The 19,872-nt window shown below is 46.3% G+C and overlaps 1 protein-coding gene across 1 annotated transcript in view; it reads right to left on the bottom strand.

The window, feature by feature from the left end:
• Window positions 1-19,872, bottom strand: part of LOC139931737 (latent-transforming growth factor beta-binding protein 2-like) — an 82,966-nt gene that overhangs the window by 32,575 nt on the left and 30,519 nt on the right. Inside the window, exons 5-11 of the mRNA XM_078289414.1 lie at window positions 19,473-19,646; window positions 16,129-16,335; window positions 14,709-15,010; window positions 13,221-13,323; window positions 5,175-5,249; window positions 853-975; window positions 583-747 (exon numbers count right to left, since the gene is read on the bottom strand). Coding sequence (XP_078145540.1) covers window positions 583-747; window positions 853-975; window positions 5,175-5,249; window positions 13,221-13,323; window positions 14,709-15,010; window positions 16,129-16,335; window positions 19,473-19,646 — 1,149 coding nt within the window. The remainder of the gene's footprint in view (window positions 1-582; window positions 748-852; window positions 976-5,174; window positions 5,250-13,220; window positions 13,324-14,708; window positions 15,011-16,128; window positions 16,336-19,472; window positions 19,647-19,872) is intronic.

Genomic DNA, 19,872 nt, shown 5'->3' with positions numbered 1-19,872 from the left:
TCGAAGACTTTGAAGATTAGATCGGTATGACCAAAAAAAAAAAAAGATGACAACTACTTCCCATGTTTCACTTGGCCAAGCTATTTATTTCTGCTGTGAAGCATAGCTGGTCTATTAGTGGGGTTTCTCTCTGAGGGTTGGAGTGATAACACAAGACTAACTCCCACTATTATGTAGCCTCCAAAATATGAAAACTGTTATGCTTTTGGTCTGTTTCCACACCAAACACATTTGGTTATTTTGAACTGCTTTACACGCCTGGCAGACAGCAGAATGGTGACTGAACAGTGAACATTTGTTGCTTGTGTACTTTCATTGCCATCAATAAAGCACTGCGTAAGATTACATGTGACATTTTATATCTGCAAAAACATTTAACCCAGCAAATTGCATTTCAACAAGTACAACCAAACTAGAAAAAGCCAGTTCACCCAAGTTCACAGATTGAGCAAGTTTGGTCCTGAGTTTAAACAGAATGTTTTAAAAGAGACGGCAGAACTGATAATTTGGTGGAGGAGAATGGGAGGCACAAAATGGGAGACACATGCAGCAATGGTACGGGCTGAAAGTAGGTGGCTGTACCTGTTCCTGGCAGGGGGCAGCGTTCACACCCTGGGCCCCAGGCCTTGCCCACTCGGCTGCAGCAGCAGATCTGCTTGGTGATGTGCTGGGCGAGGGGCAGAGAGCATGTGCCTACTGACACCGAGCGGTAGCACAACCCCCTCTGTTCTGACACCGCCTTGTCCGCTGAGGAGACAGTCAATATGTCCGTCAGAACACACGCACTAGACATACGAGCGCAAAAGATGATAGCCTTTGATTCATTGTTATGACAAAATGAGCTGTACTTACAGACGCAGTGGCTCCTGGCAGGGTCCAACATGTAGCCCGGTTTACAGGTGCACCTGTAGCTCCCTTTGGTGTTGAGGCATTCAGCGTTCTTACAGAGTCCAGGCATCAGGCACTCGTTGATATCTGTGAAATACGGAGTGCTTCAGTCATGCAGGACCTACACTATAGCACCCTTCAAAATGTTGGATTATGGAAACGCGATGAAGTCATGTTTTCCTGTGTTTGACTCGAAACGTTGAACTCCCAATGAACCCATATTCAGTTCAACTTGGCTACGTACAGTAACATGACACTTTAACTTGGTACAAGTATCAGTATCATATTTAGTCCACGCACTGCAGTTAAGGTGCTGTATACACTGTTTTTAAGCTTGCAGACCAGAGAGGATGATGGATGATGTAAGCCTTTAGAAATCTTTGCACCTTGAGAGGTGACAAAATATCACAATATATCATGTAATCAAAACCTCCAGCTGCTGGAGAGCGATGAAATGTGGAACCTTTTATTTAAGTTACACGATATATGAAAGCAAGGTGGGGTGATGACATGAGGCAAACACATGCACAGCAAACCGGACCAATGTAAACCAGAATACACACCAACAATTCTATATCCTTTTGATATACTGAGAAATGTTATACACTCGAAAAGCTCTGGTAACTTTGACTTTAAAAGCAGGCAGGCGCAGAGGAAACAGGGGAATGTTTTAGATTAGTATCCTTGTTTCTTCAGTGTCTTTCCTTTACTGTGTCCAAGGTCACAGCATCTTCAGCTTACGTCAAGGAGCGAAGGCCCCAAAGTGTTTTTCCTTTGTCTAGCCTAAACCATGTGCTGCAGTGATGGAATGGCGAGCGCTGTTTGCTTATTGCTCCGTTCAACAGCAGCTCCCAAGCCAAATGGAGGTAAGCTAGCTAGTTAGTGTGCCAGTCAGGAGCATAGGGGGACATACTTCAGGCGCTTAGTCATGCCATCACACTGGGACCAGGCAAAGTTTGTTGTTCTACCGTGTTAAACAAAGAGTAAATCATTAGGCCTTTTCCCATTGCTTTGACGACTGGAACCCGACAGCCTGCCACCACAGATTTTCCCAATTCTAATTAATCTGCTCTTGTTTTGTTGTTTTGCTTCCTGCTGGAAAAAGTGAGCTTATAAGGGAAAGGATTGAGTCTGATAAATACTGAGGACTGAAGCAAATCCAGGCAATGCCTCAATGTTCTTTTTGTTGTTTTCTTCTTTTCTATCTCAGTTGCTCTTTGTTTCTTGGTTTCTCTTTGCATTTTTCCCTCTCTCACTCTTTTTCTCTGTCTTTGAATGAGTGTTTATCCGTGTGTGTTTGTGTGTGTGCGTGTGTGTGTATGTGTGTGCGTGTGTGTGTGCGTGTGTACGTGTACGGATGGACTTACAAGCTCTGGTTCAAGGCTTGTAACTAGTTCGAGGCTAAAGCTGGCCCTCTGATGACCCAGCCTTCAGCCTCTATGTTAGTGACAATGTAAACAAGCCTGCTGCACTGTAAGCAGAAGTGACCTGTCACTGCGATGTGTTTGGATGAGCCATGGGGCACATAAAGAAGATGCAACAGGCAACAGCTGCCTACGCTGTGACGGACCAGGTTCTCTCGGGGTAAACGTAACCGGTTGTTATTCATACTCTTATGTGGGTGCTATGGGGACTCGGGCTTAGTTTAAGCAGCATGCTATCTGGTCAGAGTTCAGGTCAGAGTTGGGCTCAGCCTTCATCACATGGGGTCTTTAATCCATGGTTCGGTTGAGTCCCAGATTAGTGCTATTGTTACAGTCTGCTGGTGGGTTGAAGGGATTGAACCTGACTTCCACGACAGCCTGTCATGACCGGCACTAATCTCGACACCTATTTTAAGTTTACGGTTGGTTGCTCTCACAGATATATAGCCCTTGTGGTTAGGGCCCAGATGGAACTTATTGGCACCCATCACCAGCTTTTTTCATGATGCCGTTTTTTTATTGTTTAATGACGCATAATGATGACTGCACTACATCCAAAGAGTCTCCTAACTCTGGTTAAAGTGACAGCCTGTCTGCTCTGACCTTACATGACCGTGCCCGTTCCGCACTTCTGGAAAAGCCAGGATCCACATAAACATCAGCAGGAATTATTTATGGACAGTATAAAGGAAATAGCTCATACGGCTTTGTGAGTAGAATGTATTGGCAGTAATGGTCAAAGGGAGTTTAGTATGAGGATTTCTCTCTCATAAACTAGTGTTACTTTTAAAGTCTCAAAGCAGACTCTTATGATAACTCATGGGGCAAAAATGCATCCATTTTAGAATTAGTGAATAGTGATTGGGCCTTTTCAAAATATTGCCAAAGCTGCCATTAATGGGAGAAGCATGTTTCTTAGTGACACAGTCTCATAACTAGACCACTACTTAGAGGAATGGCAATATGTTCTTCCTAAAAGCCACGATACAGAAAAGTCTCGACCTGTTAAACTAAGCAGCTTTCAAGATGATAAATGTCACTACTGCTGTATGTGTTTTATATTTGTTAGTAGCTTTTATTAAGTTGATCCAAAGCGGAAGAAGAGTTATGTAAAACTTCCATCCTCTATTCTTTGAAGTGGTTTTTGAGTGATCCGACCTGGTCCCTGCAGCAGTTTACCACCAGCACCCACAACAGAGGCTGCACATGTGTCTACTGTATGTAGGCCTTTCATCTAACAAGCACAGATACAAATGGCCAATTCAGCTGACCTAGTTTCTGAAAAGCATTCTGAAGATAAGGGACCTTCCTGAAGTCAGAGGGCAGTGTGTGGCTCTGAGGGGGAGTCTTATCGTGGCACGGACGTCACAGGCCACAGGGGCCAGAGCAGAGAGACAGAAGGGTGAATCATGCCTATTCTAAGACATAGAACTGTGATACAGGATATGAGACAAGCCCCGCTCTGTTCCAGTAGAATACAGTACAAGCAGCTCAGGCTAGGAGCCACAGCTTGGTGAGCTGGACACCATCCTGATAATAATGACAGAATCCCAGAAAAAAATCAGGTTTTTGCCTTCTTGGCAGTTGTTGTAAGGGCTGAAATTAAAAATAATTTTTGGGAATGGAGCGGCAGCTGAACGAGACAGAGACTTTGAAGCTGGCCAGTAAATATTGTGGGTAACTGTCAGTTTTGCTTTTTGGAACTCAAGAAATGAGCAACTGAAAGGAAGGAACATCTTGAAGCGATCATAAAACGAAAGCACGAATAAAAGCAAGATAAATTACTAAGTTTGTTGGCAACTCTTGACACCATTTTGGACAGTAAAAATTGTGTCCTTGTCCACAGCTCGTTTTTATAAAAAGCTGTGGAACACAAAAGAATTTCTCAGCTTAATAACTCCATCATATCTCTGAGAAAATCAACGGTCCAATCGTAGTGTGCAGATCAGGAAACTTGTTGAACTTGTTGAACCAGTGGATGAGGCCTGTTATTGAGGTAGTCAAAGCTGCCCATTGGACCGTTATGTTGTTACACTCCATAGGCTTCAGTAAGCATTGCCCTTTGGATTATGACACCATTAATCAAGTCACTGGGTACCAAGAGTAACTCATAACTTTTGAGTAACCTTTGTTTTGTCTTCAAGCCAATATTTAGCTACAAATTTGCCCTTCAATTTGATTCATTCCAGTGATGTATAACACACCAACAACAAACTCTCCCAGTGGATATTTGTCTATAGAGTGAACTCTGTGGGTGGTTATCTCCTCATGAGCTGCTGGCCAGCTGACAGCAGCCTCTAGAATGCTGTGATATGGCTATAACTATGCGTTCAGGGACAACCTGAGTTTGTTTTCACATACAGATGGATGGGTGAGCTGGAAGCCATGCACTCTTTCCTCTGCTGACACATTTAGGGAGGTTGAGCAACAAACTGTTACACAAAAGGTTTGTGACTACAGCTCCCCCCAAATACTCAGAGAGCCACATTTACCATAATCGCAGTCTGCCGTACCATTCTCCACTTAGAACCCCAAAGACCAATTAAAACAGCAACCCCAGGCGCTTATTGGCTGCTGAACTCTGACCCTGGACTATGGCTAATTGTAGCCTTGACCTGGTTCCCATACATACAGCGAGGAATACTTTTATAGAGGCCCTCAGGGGTCCATGTATGCGTGGAAACATATGGACAGTGTGTTTTTATCACATCCCTGGAATTAAATTTGATTCAATTTTTGTAGAGGAAAGGTTTTCCGTTACGGGTAAACAACTTATTAAAGTTTAGAGTGGAACAAATCTTGTTAGAACATTCAGAAAGTATGGATCTAAACAGTCATTACTCAACACTTTTTATAGCTCACCTTGACAGTGTGTGAGGTTCATTCTTTTGTAACCTTTGGGACATTCAACTTGTCCGTTTGCGATCACTGCATATGCTGCAAACAAAACAGAAACAGAAAGCACAGCTTAGAAGAGCAAAACGATCCTACAGTGCGATGCCTTCGTTTCACAAAGCATTGCATTCATAGCAGAGTGAGAAGAGGAGCTCAGCTTTAGGAGGGGACCATATAACTTACAGATGTGAGCATCTTGGCAGGGGGAAAAATGAGGGGACCCACAGCTGGGCCCTGCGGGACACCAGAGTGAGTGAATGGAAATGGATCCCCATCAACCACATTTATAAGACAGCATTGCCATCCAGCAGAATATAACGATAACACTCGACGTCATTTATAATCATATTACCTATACATCTCCTCACCCCGGGGACAGATGAAGAAAGTGCTTCTATCATAAATATTTGGAGGAAGCCTATGTCAGAGCCCTGACCTTTGTCATCAACCATAGTGCAAATCTACTTAAACAATAGACTAATGCTCTAACTGGGCATGCTAGGAATGATGATTAAAGTGAGGCTTACAGGAGACTTTTGCCCAAAACCTTTTTTGCTTGTTTTGCTAAAGCAATAAAAGTCATATGGTGTGTCCTTCAGCTGGGCACATTAGAGGTTCACAGAAGTGCTGCAGTAAATAACACGGTGTGTCTGTTAATGCCCCAGTGCGGCCATACCGTTGGTGACAGAGGCCTGAAAACATAATGTCATTACTCATTCCGCACCCAGTCAGGCCCCTGCATGCTCCATTAATTGTATGGAGGAGAGGTCAATGTGACTATCATATGGCAGGGAGAAAGTCTGTGTGTAGAGAGAGAGAGTGTAGAGAGAGACAGAGTGAGACAGAGAAACAGAGAGAGAGAGTGTGTGTGTGTATGTGGTTCTATAGGTTAGTTATCAGTGGTGAATACTGAACAGAAACAGGGTGATTAGTCACAGATCTTCACAGTTTTTCAAACACAAAACTGTACACCGAGACGAAGAGTGTCACCTCATATCATGCTGAATGGAAAATATCTACCTTGTGATTTTGGAGGATCCTTAGTGAGGATGGCTCTGAGAATAATGGCTTGCTCATATTCACTGAACTGTTTCTCACAGATACTGTTTATCCAAATAGTACATCCAGTCACAACCTGAGACAGCTTTACCTCGCTGCCACAGCAACGTGGGGGTGAAAACAGAGCTGAAGCATACAAGAAACCACAGCTCAAAATGTGCAAGTCACAGGCCTGCCAGCAAAGCAAACACATCTCTTCCCCTGGCAGAGTGGTCCAGGAAAGGGAGGTGCGCTGCGCTGTGTTTATGACCGGAGCTGCAGCAGACTGCAGACCAGAGTGTTGATCTCTGTGTGATTGACAGGGAGCTCTGGGCTGATGTGGCTGGCTGTCTGGAAGACTGACCCCAAGGCGAGCCAGACAAGATCTCCTCATACCGGTCCGTCTTTCCAGACAGCAGGGCGGCGCAAACAGCCGACATCTCCATAACTCATCTGCCCTCTTCAGGCACCGACCGCACCAGGCACCCAAAGCAATAGCAAACAGGTACAATGAACTTCCAGTCTTGCTCTACTGTTTGTTTGGGAACCCTCGTCATTTATTTTCCTTTTCCTTCCTTCACAGGCGACAAGCTGTTAAATGGAAAGAATTAGGATTTGAGGTTCCTATCCCAGCGGCCAAGAAAGGGTCCTTAAGAGTTCAGTAACCTTCAACATGAACAGAATACCAGCACAGTGATCTTGTAAAGGCATACAGTCAATACAGTAACTCAGTAATCTATCTTGATTTTGTGTCATTTTTCCAATAGCGACTGGAATGTGTGCCTCATGGAGGCTTTCTGAGAACAGGGTCCTGGAAGCTGAGTTATGTTTTGGTCCCGCTGTGACCCAGTGGACCAGCAGGGTCAATGTACCTGAGGGTTGACAGAGCAGAAGTGGGTCAGACTGAAGGGGGCGAGGGGGAAGGGGGGGACCGTGTCAAAGCGACGCCCCTGTTCCTGTCTGCCCACCTCATCTTTCTCCACACCCTCCTAATCCCCCTCCAAGGTTTCTGAGTAATGAGCTGTTGTGGTAGGGCGGTGGGCACGCCCCCCCGCAGCGATGGGATCAGGGAAAGTCTGGCCTGAGTGACAGCAGGGCGCACATGCCAAGGGAAGCCCAGTGGGGGAGGTCCGGGAGTCTCAATAAAGCTTATTAGCAGGGAGGAGAGGACCTCTGCAGTCGCTAACAACTTCAACCTGAGTCTGAGAGACAGCTCAGTTCGAAACTCTGCTTGTCTTAAAATGGCTTGAGAAAAGAAGGTGTTCATGGAAAGTCCTGTTCAGTTATACGTCTAATGTCTAAGAAATAATGAACTGACACAAAAAAGTTATCCTGACCATTTGTAAGTCGGATCTAATTTGGTAGATTGTGCTCAACATTTCCTCCTATGGGTCCTGAGTCTGACAATGTTTGTTATCACTGTTACACAGGCAGTGGCATGCAACAGTGACCTCAGGCAGCGCATCATTAGTGTTGTCCTTGGTTACAAAGAGACCCAGACTGGTCCGTATCCACTAAGGGTGCAGACAGAAACTTCCAATTGTTTAGCCCTGTTCAGCAAAAGACTTTGTCACCCCTCACTAATTTATTGTCCTTCTCCAGCCAATTGTGTTATGCATTCCATTGACAACTAATATTTGCCTGAACCCCCTGACTTGTAAAGTATAATTCACATGGAACTTCTCGGTTGGTAGCACTGTCCTAATTTGAAATCTAAATAAACATCTATTCAAGCCCCTTTCTGATACGAAAGTCAACTTCGCTCTGAGGCGAGCATCACTGATGGTGTTCCAGTGAAAGGAGAGCTTATGCAAAATGAGTGAGAAATTAAAGAGAGAGGGAGTAGGCAGTAGACGGGGCGAAGAATGAGTCTAGTCAGATGGGTTCCTCTGTTGGACAGAAATCTGTAATTGCTAATTTAGTATAATCATTCTGCGGACCACCCGGCCTGGAGGTTGTTCTTCTAAAACCATTGAGAGGTCTGGCCCATCAATCAAAGGCTGGGAGCCCTACACTGTCCCCAGGGACCTGCCTGGGAGGCAACCTCAGCCCTGGGCTTATCCCCTTAACTGACTGGAAAACCTGAGAACGAGAAAGGAAGGATGGATGCAATCCATGGGGTGGGAAAAAGGAGACAGTCTTCCTTTCCATTCCATTGGGGGCCACTCTATAGGAAAACAACCAACACCCAAGCCAAGACCTCTTCAGGACCCCTTCCAGCAATTTGCTTTCTGACAAACCGCCATGGGACAAACTGGTGCCGCGGAGAGAAAATCGGGGGCAAACAGAGCTCTTTAATCACTATGGAGGTTTTCAGGTCTTTTGAGTATCAAAGATGATAAAGCCATCTCCCCTTGGCCCTTGGGCCAATGGTTGATTGGAGCAAACAGCTTAAAGGGAAGTCATTTGCTTTCAAAGCAGAATGTCTCCTTGGCACGCGCCACATTTGCCAATCTGGCACGGTCCATATCACAGACCCTGTAAATAATGCGTCCCTGCCAGTGGGGCAAAGGGGAATCAGATGAGACAGCCACATGGGCCTAGTATCAACATCCTCCTGATGACATAGACACAGACTCAGACACAAAATAAATGTACAAGCTATGAGTTATTTGCTCAATCATTGACAGCCTCAGCTGTGTACTCGTATCATATTTCTGCAACTGGGCCATCCCATGGCACATGTGAAGCAACAACAAAAGCCTTTGATGAAGGGATTATTTCATTTTTCTGCTACATTAAATCCTTACTCAAAACATACTTTTCAGTGTTTCTATTCACACAACCATTTTACATCTTTGTTTGTAGTTTGACAATTTCTCTTTACGCCCTTCTCCAAGATGCTGATGGCAGTATAGCGAGGATCAAACACACATTCAAAACAGACCCACATTCCTCTATGATCTCTCATTCTCTGTGGAATATTTACCACTAGGGCTGGTGCCAAAAGAAGACATGCCATGGTACATACCCCATAAAAAATAAGCTTTGCTTAGCGTGCATCTTATTAAGCAATGCAGCACAATGTTCATATCCATCTGCCTCCAACTAACTGGCGTGGTGCCTTGTACCATGGGACAGATAACTGGGTTATATTTCTCGAAGTGATTGGGTCTGCTCAGCCCTGATTAGCCACACTGCTGTCCACCTAATAGATTCCATCACTCTAGTTGTGGCGGGATAAAGCTAAATCAACATCAATGAATCAAAATCTGTCGAAGCGGTGTGACGTCTCTATCTAATCACCACAAGAAGCTGCTATGGAATGGAAATGTTGGCATGGAGCAGCGCATCTGTTCTCTCGCTGCCTTTTTCTGAGACAAAGTCATAGCATCTCTGGTTTTAGTTGGTCATTAACAAGTGTTCATGTTTGATCAGCGCTAATAAAAAGTAATAAGCGCAGGCTTTGGCCCCTAGATGAATGTCATATTAAATGTCTGTGGAATGGATGGGAGATTTGGGGGGGGATGAGTTCATGTGGGAAGATCTGGAAGTTGTGGAGGTCTGGGCTCCCTCCCTCTTCTCCTCATCTGACTTTATTGATCTAATGCTCATGAAGAATAGCGCCCTCATTACAGAGAGAGGGAGAGACGGGGAGTGAAACAGACAGACAACTCCCACAGATAGAGGAGTGAGGTGGAGCAGAGGGCGGGGCAAAGGCAGTGACATCATGATGACCTCGTTGGCCCAGGGAGGTAGAGGCAGAGGAGGCCAAGGCTCCTGTGGGTGGGGTGATTTATTTAGGCCCAGGGGACCTCTGATCTGGCTCCCTGGGAAGCATCCCAGCATCGCAGAAAGGGAGAGTCACCGAGAGGGAAGCTGCCCAGCAATGACAGATGTGCAGACGAATAGCTTATGGAATTCCATTAGCTGTGAAACTCACAGTTGGGGAGGGGCTGCCAGCTAGGCCAGCACAATTATACAGTGTCATTGAGTCATGCCAAGACTACAGAATGGGTCAGACTCAGGCCACAGCAAATGGCCTTTACTTGGCTTAGGGTTTCCCAGGGAACCGCAGATTACTTTACTGATGGAAATTCACCCTGAAGTCATCCCCAGGGTAGAACAAACAGCCCTATCCTGTGAGCTTTGCTTTTCAAGGATAAGCTTCCTCTCAGTCATACAGCGCACTATGTACAAAGACCTGGATTCGGTTTCTGCAGTGTGCTTCACATGGGACTTGTGTGAGCAAATTTGCCTGTGTGCATCAATTCCCCACTCACCTATTCCCATTCCCCTAGGCTCAAACAATCAGCGGTTATCTCTGAGACTCGAGGACAGTTTTAACTGCCTCCATGTCCGCTCCTGTCAGAAAACACAATTCAAGATCTAACCAGTTTGAAATCCAAACAAGGTCCAGGGCAGTTTTTTTTCTCTCCGTCTCATCAGAACCAGAAGGATGGAGTTGAATACGACCATTCTGTTTGATCTGGATCTCATTATGGGCTAGGAATGTTCAGCATGTGAGTGTTAAGGGCAGTGGCTCCTACGGCGCTTCAGCTTCCACTGTGTGTGGACTGATGGGACACTTATTGCTATCCGTGCTTCCATAACACCAGCCCACCCTTCCTTCAAATACATGCACAAACACAGACACACAGACAGAAAGACAAACACACACACACAATCCACACACGCTTTTCCTATTTGCTACTTTCTCCACAACAATAACATGAACGCGTAATATACAGCCACTGCAGCTTCCTCTGCAACAACAGCAATATATTATAAGTCTATAATAATGCCTAATCGACAATAGATAGTGTATCATTCATTGGATCAACTGATAATAAAATCAGAGTTCAGTGAGTTTCTCATCGAATGTACGGGGACTGGATGACATGGTGTGGAAGCAGCATGGGACCAGAATGGGAGGACAGGCAGAGATACTGTATCTCAAGCTAATCCAAGACATTAAATGAGACTTTCTCCAGGCTTGCTAAACAGCCATTAAACTGTAGTCACACTGGCATCCTCTTCAGATGCAATAAAAGATCTCGCCAGCGGCCCCCTGAAGCCGCGATGCTTGTTCTCAGTCAACATCGGCCGGCCATAAACTGACCGATGGAAGCGTCACACCCCAAAACACAAACTGGGATTTCATGACATCATTATCACATGCCCAACGAGGGACACAGGAGGCTCTTATAAAGCTATGTGACTTTTCCCCACATGGCAAGCCCTCCACTGACCCAGTCCCACAGAAATAAATAAAACAGCACCATGGTTTCTTTTTCTGTGACTCTTGTCTATAGGTTAGTCAATGTATGTTACCCTTGCCCAACACAAGTAACAAAGTATACATCCAGGCCAGAAAGGGAGGAATGCAGCTTATTGATGTAACCAAGTGTCTAAGAGCGTTTCTCTTATTAAAGCTTCCTCAAAGACTTCTGAGACACAGGCTATATGACTTCATTTTGACTTCATTTTCCCTCCCTTTCATTCTCTTTATCCTTTCTTCCCTGCCTGCGTGTGACCTGGGACCCGGGCCTACGCTGCCCCCCAAAACAACCACAAAAATGAGCAAATGAAGCGTTCTCTCTGTTTCTCCCCCAAACTTCAAAGGAGGGAGGAGAGGAAAACATCTGGGAGCCAAAAGAGATCGTGCCGGGGACTTAGGAGGAGCGGGAATCTGGCACATCGAGGGAGATAGAGAGCGGGAGAGAAAAGAACGGATCAGCATGATAGATGGAGGAGACAGGGAGGGACTATGTCTGCTTCTGATTAGGGTATGGTCAGACGTTAAACAGGGAACGAGGTATGACAGCGGACTCTGACAGCCAATTGACATCTCTCATTGCCAGGCATGTCCATAATAGGATTAAGAGTACTGGGACACGAATAGGAGCAAAGTGTCCCCATGAGCCACCACAGTTGCTCCCCATGGGGCCTCAATAACAAGTCCTGGACAAGCCCAAGGACGTAATCAAGTGCTCCAAATAACAACACAGAGCTGCCAGGACGAGTGAGAGTCTCCATCCAGAGTGAGGGGCACAACCACCCATCCAGCCATCTAGCATACAGCCACCCGCTGCTGCTGTTTTTCAAACCTACCGCAGCGGGTGGGGAACGAGCTGAACCGCGGCTGCTCATTTCCCTGCTGTTTCAAGGCCACGCTGGCTCGCTCTGCCCGCAGGGTGGGTGGCACTCCTGCCAGGCTCTCATCTTCATGCTAAATGTGTTTTCATTTGGTTCCCTGTTTTGGTTTTATGGAAGCGAAAACAGCTTCATTTTTACAACAGGGTGCATGGGCGAGTCACGCAGCTGCCTCGGCGGAGTTTACGAATCTAATGAAGACTGCCATGTGCTGGGATTAAAAAATCATCATCAGTCATCAGCATTGTTTAGGTCTGCTGTAGATCCACCAAGTATACGCAAAGTTAAGCTGAGTAACATGACAATCATCATTGACCAAATAGAATAGCATAGAATAGAATAGAATAGAATAGAATCAAATCGAATAGAATAGACCTTATTCCCACAGCGGCCATTTTGAATTTATGTCACACTCATCGTCATCTCTTCTGTTGTGTACCAAGATGCAAGTCATACATATATCAGCAATCATTTGTCATTTATCATTTCATAGGTGCACAATTTAAGGTAATATATTTGGCCCACGATAGCTGAATCTAGCCTAGGTAGCGAGCTAGTAGCTAACTAGCTAGTAGGCTAGCTAACCTCCCTACTAAATTCAAGCAGTCGTTGTTCCCAAGATTGCTAGCTAATTTGATAACTGTTCTCACTTTTTATATGCATTGAAGTAAGCTAGTTAATGCCAATCTTTCAGATAGAGTTTCCCACCCCAAGAGTGACATAAATTCAAAATTCCAATATGACTTAATTCTAATCTGATCTAACAGAATAGAGTCTTTTACCCAATAGAATTAGATTCAATTATAATTAAGTCATATATTGGAACAGAGCATAACACAAAATTGTCCAGATATGATGGTTTTGGTCAGAACGGTTTACCTGGTTTGGTTGGACACTTTTGGCACTTGTTGAGACCCCAGGAGGCACCCACACTTCCACAGCAATCATCCTGTTTGGTTAGGCCTGGCAGAGGCTTCCCGCACTACAACAACAACACACATCTGGGTTAAATCTGAGAATGAATTTTCAGAATGAGTGTTTTATGTGTTTTTGTGTATGTGTGTATGTGTGTATGAGTGTGTGTGTGTGTGTGTGTGAATGTGTGTGTGTGTGTGTGTGTGTGTGTGTGCGCGCACATGCGCATGGGTGAGGGGGGCACGCCCACGCTTTGCACGCTTCCTTGTATGTGTGCAAATGTGTGTGCATTGGCAAGTAGAGAATTTGTGAGTGTGTTTGTGTCAGAGTGTTCGTGTATACCTATCTGCAAGGACAGAGTGAACCAGACACATCTGAGACTGGTTAGCTTGAGGAGGACATAAACAGTGAGCCTCAGGAATAGCTATGCTCCTGGCATGCCTCATTAAGGAGCTTGGCTAATTGTGAAGAGAGATTCCTATCAAACCTCACTTACTGGATTCTTGGCAAATAGAGATTTATGAAATTCAAGAAGCAAAAGAGAGGACATTTTTCTACGGAACACCAAACTGGCATACTGGCAAAGGCAGAGGGAAAACTACAGGCAGATGCTTTTGCATGCTTCTTTTCTGGGGACAATTCTATTGGGGCTCTCAAAAGCCAATTCGAAACTGACTGGAAGGTTTAATTTCAACCTCTCTATGAGACCAGAGCAGGGAAAATGGGAGTTGTACTCCAGTATAAACAAACTTGTTCAAGGGATAACACTGGCAAAAAACTGAGGATCACTTTGTTGTTGAGACTGGAAACATGGAGGCTAAGAGTCAAGCATAGCATCTTCTCACAGCCAAGCCAACAGATCCTGTATTAGACTTCAGATAAGCTAAACTCACGCACTCCCACTGAAGTCTCTCTCTCCCTCAACCCACTCTTGTTTTTTTTTTCCCTTCTCTACACGTCTGTGACTTAACTCATGAATGTGACATCCATACATTATGCTGGCCAGGCAAAGCACAGTAAATCTAGTGCAGTACGTGCCATACTGTACGCATGGTACCAGACTCACTGTGTGAAAAGCCTCCCCCTCTGTGTCACGATGGGAAGGACCACATGGGGTGGATTTCAAGCTTAACCTTTGTCCTCCCGACTCATCCTAACTCATAACATGCCTATGTTGGGGAACTGGTGGAACATGAGATGGCCAGTCTGTTCAGAGCTCGTAAATCCCGGACGCAACATAAATCAGAGCCACAGGCCCACTTCCTGTATGGGACAGCAGCGATCACAGAGGAAGACAGAGATGGGAACATCATTTTGCCTGTGGTAAAACAGCACTGGCTCCCCCTGGTTTCACCCCCTATGACAGACCAGGATACACCAGGTGGCTAGGATCAGCTAGAGACCACAGTGGACATAGTGTGTAACTGTACTGCGCTTTGCTTAGCACTTTACCTGTCCATCAACGGTCTCCTGGAAACACCTTCCCACATATCCATTCTGGCGGTTTTGCGGTCTGGCGTGGCCATTGCCGTTCCCATTCCCGTGTGGGTGTCCGTTCTCATGGGTGGGTTCATTATGATGCCCGTTCCCGTGTCCGTTCCCATTCCCAGGCTGGGAGCGCTGCTGGACGGAGTGAGCCCCCTCAGTGGTGGTGGGTCTCTGACCGGGTCGCACCCGAGCTACCTGGTGGATGTGGACCTCGGCCTCCGGAGGGTGCTGGATGTGGACGTTAACCAGGGATGGGTGGAGAGATGCTGGAGGAAGAGAGAACACACACACACAGTTTATACGATATAGTGGATAGTTTATAGTTTCAAGTTATGACAGAAGCATCTTCAGCCAACAGATGAAGGCTGTATACACATACTGCACTTTGAGAACCATCAGCAAACATTCTACACAAACTTCGTTATCGAGTTGTGAAATCTAAATGGGGAATTCCCAGTAGGAAAGACGCTATTAAGATACTACAAAATAATAACAAAAAGACCTTTATGCTCTCTGGCTTAAATCAAACTAGTTTTTTAAGACCCAAAACAGATTTGTTGAGGAGTTGAGGAGATGTTGCAATGTGGAGAATGAGCTCTTTTGTCCTTCTGACACTGGAGAAGCATCTATCTTCAGGGAGTGCCAGGGCTTTTTCCCAGAACCCTGACCCACTGTCATAAATCATAGCCTCACAGACAGAGGTGAGTGTGTGATGTAGGGCGGGGAGAGTCCGTCAACGTACGCCTTATCAGGAGACCTAGACATGACACCGCCTCCATGCTCTCATACAGACACCCTGACAGGAGGGATCACGCCTTTGTTGTGACATGACAACACAGACATGTGGCCCCTGTCATTAAATTATAATTATTTATGTGTTTTATGTCAAAATGGGGGGCTGGAAGAATTTTGAATGGAATTCACGGGATCTGAGGCCGAGCTTCTGCTTCTACTTACTGTTGGACAGAGAGATTGAGAGAGAGGAGGAAATAAAATAGAAACCGGGAAAGATGGAAAAACAGCAAAACTTTCTCTTTCATATTTGCTGTTCTTCATGGTGTTGGTTAGAGCCACACTCTGTTTCTAATATCCACTTCTGCTGATAAAAGCAGCACTGTGTGAACAATATGAGGGCTTCCACTGAGTCATCCATTACTTATTCTGCTCAAAATAGATTCTGACCTCCACTGCTGGCCCACAGAGGCAAAACGCTGCACAGTAACCAGACTGCTGCACGTCAAAGAATATACTTGTGTGTATTCAAAAACCATCAGAACAGCTAAGGAGGGCATGATGAACTATGCTCATAAAGAGAAGCGGTGCAGTCGGCAGTGGTCAGTGAACGCACCCGCCCTCCTATTGGACCAGAGCACTGGGTGATTACCTTGCTGATTGGACAGTGGCAGGGTGTACATGGAGTGGGAGGGAGACTTCGATCCCAGTTGACTGGCATCCTTACGGCTGTGGGAGGTGGGTCTGCTGGGGGGCGGGGCTGGCAGGTGGCAAAACTTCCCCGTTGAGTTTGACGGACACTGGCACTGGTCCCTGCCGATGCAGCGGCCTCCACTAAGACAGGGGATCTGACAGAAGACTGCAGAGGAGAGAGGGAGAGAGAGAGAGAGAGAGGGGGAGGAAGGGGGTTGTCAGAGGAGAGAGCAAGACGCATAAATGGGTCATTAACAGTGAGAGAGATTCGTTAGTGTACGCAACCGCCACTTTTAATTGCGCTGATTTATGCATCCTCATACACAGGGATCCGTAGCAGTAATGAGAAACAGGAGGGGTAGTCCTAATAGGAAGAGTATGGGCTGAGGCTTCATGTGGATAGGCTGCGTTTGCAAATGGTTAGTAATGGTCATGCTGTTCCCTGCTCCTCGCACTACCAGACACCTCATTCCACATGAAGTTTATGAAGTTTCAACTTTGCCCTGAGGACAGACAGAGCCATGGCATTGGCCCTCATGCCGCACCTCCTCCGCTGGCATGTTTAGCCTCACATCAATAATTACATTACTCCTGTAATCTGCTAGTAATGACACAGAGCGATGATTCATCCTGTAATTCAATGAAAATAACAAGTGCACGCATATCTGTGTGGAACACCTGCTTTGCTGGCAGCGGGAGGGAAAAAAGAGAAATTCCCAACTATCAAATCTTGTACAAATTTTCAAAGGAGCGGCAACTGGCTATAAGTAGGATATAAGTAAATTGAATCCCAAACGTGCTTAGCCTACAGTTTGATTTATATTCTGCAGTCTACCATGGAGAAAGAGAGAGAGGGAGAGTCAGAAAGTCAGAGAGAGGAAAGGCCAGCATTGGCCAGATGGTGTTTGACAGTAGTGCTTTCACAGCCCTTTCATTGGCCTTATCTTTTGGCATGAGGGGTGGGTGCCAGCCCAGCAGCACCCTAAATACCTGGGCCTGCTCCCATCTACAGCATCGCTCTGACCTGACCTCACCTAACTCAAAAACTTCAAAGACCCTCAAATGAAAAATCTACACAACCGTGACCAATAAAACAGAAACATTCTGGGGCATAAAGGATGAAAAAGTGAAGCACCATTTTTTAGGCTCAGCAGTACCACACACCACAAATATGAGGACTGTATCACCAGACAGACAGTTAGAGATATGGATGGCCTACATACTAAGAGATGAAAGAGGAGGCTAGTGATGGAAACATGCTGTGAGCTGCATCCCGTCTGTCTCATTGAGGCCGACAGACAGTAACGCAGTAACAGGGTGCAAACAGAGCACAGAGAGAAGCTGGACCGTCTCGATGGCATGTAGGGAATGAGCTTCCTGTCACAAAGCATTAACAACAGTATGAGTGGAGGAGGAAGAGAGGGAGGGATGGAAAGAGGGGATAGAGGAGGAAAGGATAGGGGAATAAAAGAGAATATGAGAGAGCAGAATGTGGCTGGAAAATGGAGAAGAAAAGAGGGAGAGATACACTGGGAACGAGCGAGGAGGAAGAAAAGATGTGAAAAGAGAGAGAGAGAGAGAGAGAGAGAGAGAGAGAGAGAGAGCAAGGTCTGGAGTCGGTGTCCAGACACACAGGAAGGCCTCCTGTGATTAGACATGCTGGCTAAATTATCAGCTCAGAAAGGCTATTAATTCCTCTCAATGTGGGACGCAGGCCTGCACTGGTCTGTCTCAGGCCTGTCCCACCACAGCATGGGGCAGGAACTATTCTTAGACAACAACCTACTGTAGACTCTGTCTGTCTGTCTGTCCCTTTAACAACCTCTAACAACCAAACACACACAGACACGCACACACACACACACACACACTTCTCACTCAATAAACAGACTTCTACCCCATCTAATATTAGGCTTTAAAGTAAGCGTTGCGCGCCGGGTGCGTATCAGGGGAGCCTGTTATAATTATCCAGCCAGATTTTACCGCCCCGCGTAGGGAACATAACAAGAGCATGAGATAACTGTTTGCTGTCCACTTGACATTCCTCGACAAACACGCACAACCAAGCAATAACAAGATGCCAGTTTAAATGGAAAGCAATCGCCTTTTAACACACTCTTTAACACATGCTTTACATAATGAACGAAGATTTCTAGAGAATAAAACGGGGCATAAAAACAAACGGCCGCTCAGGAAGACGCGGAGGTGCCAGGAATGTAATCTTGTGGAAGGGGCTCTGCCAGGCCGCTGAAGTGTTTGGAATATCTACATCATGTTCCAAAAACCCATTAATGGACACATAAATCTGCAACATCAACCTGTTTATATATTCATAACTCAGCTAGGTCCTCCCCAAAGAGGCTAGTGCGTTTAAGTGGAGGGCGGCGGCATGTGTACATGTTTGTATGTGCGCATGCTTATAATGTACGTATGTCCGTTTGAGTGTGTATTTAGGTGAGTACACTCAATTGTATGTGGAGTGGAGGGGACTTGTATGTGTGTGTGTGTGGTATGTGCACCCTTCACCTCTAATCTACCAGTAGTAATTAGTCTTAGCTGGATCCCTTAAAACTGATGAGAAAGCTAAGAAACATGGGGAGACCCTACCCTTGGCATTGACCCCCGCCCCCCCACCACACACACACCCTCCTATCCCCCACCTTCCCATAGACACTTTGCTCCCGTGTGAGTTCGGAGCAAAGCCCCCTGGATAAATGGCAGGTTTAATGTAATCCCTATAAAATCCAGTTCACGCTGCTACTCTTTCTCTCTTTCTGCCTCTCTCTCTCTCTTTCAGTCGCTCCCGCTCTCCCAGGGAGCGCGTTAAATGGTTAACGGCGGGGCCCGAGCGTGAGGTGTAAACCACAAAGAGATGGGGCTAAGTGTTGGGAGCGTGGGACCACCGGCTCCACGTGTGGGTGAGGTGGTGGGTGGGTGGGTTGGGTCGGGGGAGATTAGCCCCCTTTTACTGAGCCTGCTTTTAATCCGCTCTCGCCCTCTTTCCTTCTCCCTCTCTCTCTCTCTGTCTCTCGCTCTTTGACAGTGAGATTTTTACCATAGCTCTCAGCTTTAATCTCCTCCACTCTACCTCCTCTCCGTGCTTGGTATTCACAATAGACAGCATGCCACTGGGAACCCATTTTGTCAAGTTCACCCCATAAAAAAGAATGAGAGACCAGAAGGGAGACACAAGGAAAGTGAGAGAGAACAAGATAATGAACACGAGAGAGAGCGAGAGAGAGAGAGAGACAGGCAGAAAGAGCAGCGTTAGCGGTGGTTAGTGGGACCCGAGTCAACACTCACAGAGTCGGAAGCCCTGGTTCTTTGGCTGCTGCTGCTGCTGGTTCTCGCTGTAGACCGTCGTGGTGTCTCCCTTCTTGCAACTGTTGTAGCAGCGCCCGCCGCTGCACACCCTGCGACACACCATGGGCGTGAAGACGATCTTAATGCGGTCCAGGCTGGAGGTGAGGTTGGCCCCTGGGAAACAAACACACACCTGGTTGAGAAGCAGCAGCAGCAGCAGCAGCAGTAGCGATAAGCTGGAGAGGAGCTGCATCCTTCCTGCCTCAGCCCACTGTGACACACTCCCTGCCTGAGTAAGGGGAGGTTTATAAGCGTGCGAGGGTGTGTGTGCCAACGGCTGGCCAGTGGCACGTTGCAGCTGAAAGAGCGATGTGCCACAGGCCAGCGAAAGGGGGGAGAG

The sequence above is a fragment of the Centroberyx gerrardi genome, chromosome 17 (assembly GCF_048128805.1).
Source record: "Centroberyx gerrardi isolate f3 chromosome 17, fCenGer3.hap1.cur.20231027, whole genome shotgun sequence".
NCBI classification, from domain to species: domain Eukaryota; kingdom Metazoa; phylum Chordata; class Actinopteri; order Beryciformes; family Berycidae; genus Centroberyx; species Centroberyx gerrardi.
The sequence above is the reverse complement of the archived record's forward strand: the minus strand, read 5'-3'. Positions and strand labels throughout refer to the sequence as shown.